General features: G+C 33.2%; 1 protein-coding gene across 2 annotated transcripts in view; it reads left to right on the top strand.

The window, feature by feature from the left end:
- Positions 1-892: 892 nt before the first annotated feature.
- Positions 893-4,863, top strand: part of LOC125036918 (decapping and exoribonuclease protein-like) — a 4,689-nt gene continuing 718 nt past the window's right edge. The window contains exons 1-7 of one of the 2 annotated variants that reach the window (XM_047629878.1): positions 893-1,421; positions 1,789-2,062; positions 2,203-2,354; positions 3,264-3,359; positions 3,503-3,630; positions 4,050-4,260; positions 4,610-4,745. In XM_047629878.1, the coding sequence (XP_047485834.1) occupies positions 1,393-1,421; positions 1,789-2,062; positions 2,203-2,354; positions 3,264-3,359; positions 3,503-3,630; positions 4,050-4,260; positions 4,610-4,745 (1,026 nt within the window). In that variant the 5' untranslated portion in view covers positions 893-1,392. Of the gene's footprint in view, positions 1,422-1,469; positions 1,588-1,788; positions 2,063-2,202; positions 2,355-3,263; positions 3,360-3,502; positions 3,631-4,049; positions 4,261-4,609; positions 4,746-4,863 lie in introns of those variants that run through there. The other variant, XM_047629879.1, reaches the window with a different exon arrangement.

A 4,863-nucleotide genomic window follows, 5' to 3' on the forward strand; every position in this document is an offset into this window, starting at 1 on the left:
CGACAGAAATTTCGCATGGAGGATTTGGATTTGACTATGCGTTCTTTCAACAGGTATTTTTAAAAAGATGTTTTCCTTCACGCGCAAGCTCACACGCATATGCGCGCGCACACACACACACACACACACACACACACACACACACACACACACACACACACACACACACACACACACATATATGTATGTATGAATGTACATATATATATGTATGTATGTTTAAGAAACCTATAAGTACTTCTTACGCTTTCCATCAACTCTTTTTGTAAATATTTCATCATACTGTATAAGTATGTTCTTTGTCTCACAGGACCCTTAAATTCTCACCCAATGTTATAAGTCGTTTTCTCTGTTGGTTGGTGGACGTTTTTCACTCACATACATGCATGGGTTACTCGACCCTCGACACTGGAAATCAAGGACATTAGATATCATTTAGCTAACTTCATCTCATTTTGTCAAGAAAAGATGGAACGTATTCTGGATATTGCTTGGACGGACTGCTTCAACTTTAGAATCTCGTGTATAAATTGAGATTAATATCGTCATTACTCATATTTGCAAATTTCCACACTGCGTTTTGCTATGCCTTTATGTTTTAGCGATTCAGGATAATTGAACTGACATATATTTGATAAGCAAATGATAAAAAAACGAAGCCAGATTGGAATATCCATTCCTCCCTGATCTACTCTTCCTAAGTGCACGATTACAGCTGTGCCCTTGGTGGTGTAACAACCATTATGAGTCGAAGCTGTTAAATAGATTGAATAGGACTTCAAGTTCTCAAGTTTCAATGATTTCAGACAGCCAAATGGGCCATAGATATAACCAACACAACTAGTAAAACTAATAACACAACCCGTACGAAGCCATTAATGGCCTGTATAGCTGACAGACTACCTAAATTAGTAATTAAGCAATTGGCTGTGAATTGGCCTGACTAAAAGATGCATTGGCTCAATGATTAGCCTGCGCCTCAACAAAGAGACATAATACAGGCATAAGAGTGAAGAAAAGGGTACCGAATAGAATGTTATTTCGACAAGAATCAAATATTGCTTCATAATTATATTTCAAAATAATAATAATAATAATCAACAGTCATGCATTGTACTCAGAGGTTTGTAAAATGTTATAGGGACAAGAACCAAAATACCGCTACATAATAATATTGTAAAAAGAGAAACTATTCAACTAATCATCCATTGTACTCGGATTTTTGTAAGTGAGTTGATAAAGGAGATTAAGAAGAACACCGCTTAGTGATGCCTTGGAAAATCTTTGAACTTTCGCAAACGTACTGTACATTAAACAAATCCTTCTCACCCATGTTATTATACTCGAAACTTCTCTGATAATATTAGAAGGAAACAGAGGAATCTCTTCGTGATGTCTGGGTCACATGGAGCAAATAAGCCGTGAGTTGAATTTTAAATGGATTTAATCTTACAGTCTTTTGGTTATTAGTTGTTGACAATGGGAACGGGGACTTAAAAGGTGGACTTGAAAATACAGCTAATAGTACTCTTAGTATCAGTTAAAAATGCTGTGCAATGCGAAGAAATGACTTTCACATATAACTCTGTATGTTAACTATAATGTGTAAGCTATAGTACACTATCCTGAATGGTTTTATCTGTATTAAAAAGTATAATGGAGACCGCTCAGCTACCATGACTTATTATTATTATTATTATTATTATTATTATTATTATTATTATTATTATTATTATTATTATTATTATTATTATTATTATTATTATTATTATTATTTTATTCTCACAGGCAGAAGAGGAAAAAGGATGAATCTGATAATGGTTACAGAGAGGACAAGCAGAGGAACCATAGACATTCTCCCGATAAAAGAAAGTGCATTTCGCCTTCAGTCAGTTCTGAAAAGTGTTTTGCCGTGCATCCTCGTAACAAGTACAATACGTCAGCTCCAGCTCTGAGGAAACCGATGTCTGTTGGAGATTTCTGCTTGGATGAGAATCGAATGTTTTGCCACGATAAAAGAAACCTTCATTTTATCAATGTTAATTGGCAAGAGTCTAAGAAGGTAAGATTTTAGGTGCCTTATCCAAAAATCTTTATAGATCATTTGATTTTAACAATGCATTATTCTTGTATAATGTGTTGAACAATTTCAATAGAAACAGAAATTCCACATGACCATAAAGTCTGTGTTTTTACCAACAGGTTGATTTCGACCTTAATATTGCAATGGATAAAATGATCAAAAAGAACTTTCAAGAAACGCGAAAAGAAAAACTTGACCGTCTCCTTCAGTGGATTCTTCAGGATAAATACAAATTCCACACGAGAGATTCGGAAGGCAAGCCATTACAGTGGTAAGGTTTAGGAATATTTAACAACGAATGTCATCATTGTTTGTAAGTGTCAATATTTGCAAGAAAAATATTAGGGATGACAAGGAATATGTTTTCTTTTAAGGAATAATTTTCTTGGACAGTAAAATTTTTATGTTATATGTTACAATTCTTTTAAGGAAAGTATTTTTCTGAATATTTATTTAATAACATAACATATTGTACTACTATGAGGGAGTAGTGAAAAAAAAGTTATATTAAAGCAGAATAAGGAAATATCATGTATATGTATTGAGTCGCCTAACATGCTGAATCACAAATAGAATTGTTTCATAAAGAAGGAAAGGTTGAAGATGGTGTGGACATAGTAGTAGGAGTAGCAGGATTTGGATTATTTGAAAAACTATCAATATAAGAGATGTCATAGTTGACTAAGAAGAAAACTTAAATGTTTATGTTTTTAGAAAACTATTATGTAAGCATTTAAATATTTAGAACTGTGAAAATATGATAAATTAGAAAGCAAAGGTTGGCAGTAAAAATGCTCTTCTTGTACTGCTAATAGTACTACCATTTTCTTCTTCTTCTCAGTATCACTGAAAGTACCTCTGGTGGTTTTGAAGCCATTTTTCTAGTGGTAGTATTAATTAGAATTTTTTGGAGGATGAATTCAAAAATTGACATATATTTGAAGTATCTAAAGTTTATAGTGGAGTACAGTGTTACTAGAGTATAGTGCCATATGTACTTATGTTTGTATTATAAACTGTATCATATTTCATACCATGCAGAATTGTTTATTTTTAGTTTACTTCCAAAGAAATACCTTCTGACAAAACTGCTATAGCCACCAGTGCTAGGCTGCTTTATGTAACTGTTTTCATTATGATAATTTTTTGTAGATGTTTTAATATATTGTTTGTTATATAGCTTGTCCACAGATTTTGTCTGTTTCCGAGGCCTACTAACGGAGTTACTGTGCACACCATATGAGGGCAGAGAGGGATGGATCATTTGTGCAACCAAGTATGTAAACAGTTCTCTCAATGAATCAGTTGTAAACCTAAAGTGACATAAATTTTTAATTGATATAGTTCCTATATGCATATTGTATATGAATGTCCATAATATGTGGCTAGGAATGCTGTAATCATGAAATTTATTTTCAGGTACCGTGGGACAATATATCTCTGTGCTTATGAGACACCAGAAAAACTTGCACATCGTGAGAATGAGACAGAGGTACAGAAAAAGATGTGTTCGTGGGGCTACAAATTTGAACATTTCATGACAGAGGGTGTGTTACCCAATTACACTGCAGAGAGTTACTATGTATCAGTAACTTCTAGGTGTAAATGTTATTTCCTGTTTATGTGTCTTTTTAATTACACTTTACTTTCTTAGAGTGTAAATTGGACCAATTCAAATATGGTTGTGGTTCCACTAACACTGCAAAAACAGAGTCAGTCAATAAGGGTCTTTTATCAAATTTCTTTAGTAATAACAGTCAGTATCAATCTCATAATTTTCTGAATTTACCTTCAAAATATGTAAAAAAAAATTTAGTGTGCCCCACAAATTGGGAGCAAATGAGTTTCTGGATGTATAGCCTTTAATCACTTGGCCTTATCAAAAACACCATATGAGATATTGTATGATAGTTTAGTTTCTAACTTTAATCCTTTTTTATTTATTTTATTTTTTTTTTTATCCTAGGTACCAATGTAAATGAAGGAATAAATGAAAATGAGGAGTACTGCTGTGTTGTGCGCTCTCGTTTGGATAACCATTCTTTGGTTTATGGAGCTGAAGTAGATGGTGCTGATCCAGAAAAGTATAAAAGCCCACACTCTGACCTTAGTGCTTTTGTGGAACTCAAGACAAGTAAAGAATTAAACACTGACAGAGATGTAAGATCACTCTACAAGTAAGTGGTGAAAAGTTCTTTATTTAGTGTTTATTAATGTTTTTGGTATATGTATTTATGTTATGCAGGCAAGAATTTATTGATAGGTACATTTACACATAGAAAATGGATGAAAACATTCAAAACTGTATGTGCCCTCAGAGTAGATAAAAATAGCTATAAAGTAGTGAGTAAAGTGTTTACTACACACATTCTAAAAAGTCTGCTACAGTTGATGTACATCATCCATAAATTATTTTGAATGTTATGTATAACAAAGCTGTGGTATGAGTTTTTGTTTTGTATTTACATGAATGGAATGAACAATAGACCAGACACCGAAACTCATCTTCACTCTTATTTCTTTCAGATTCAAACTAATGAAATGGTGGAGTCAGTCATACCTAGTAGGAATACCACGAGTTGTGGCAGGGTTCAGAGACATGGACGGACATGTGCACACTCTAAAGACTTACCATGTTACTGAAATGCCACACATAGCTCAGGTATTTTAGGGGTTTCCTTATGTATATAAATTATTTGACTTTAATCTTGATTTTCTTTATTCATAGGGAATCTCTGATTCTCTGAGGATTGTTATTGAAATATACTATTGTGAGAATA

Source organism: Penaeus chinensis, chromosome 22, assembly GCF_019202785.1.
Source record: "Penaeus chinensis breed Huanghai No. 1 chromosome 22, ASM1920278v2, whole genome shotgun sequence".
Lineage (NCBI taxonomy): Eukaryota > Metazoa > Arthropoda > Malacostraca > Decapoda > Penaeidae > Penaeus > Penaeus chinensis.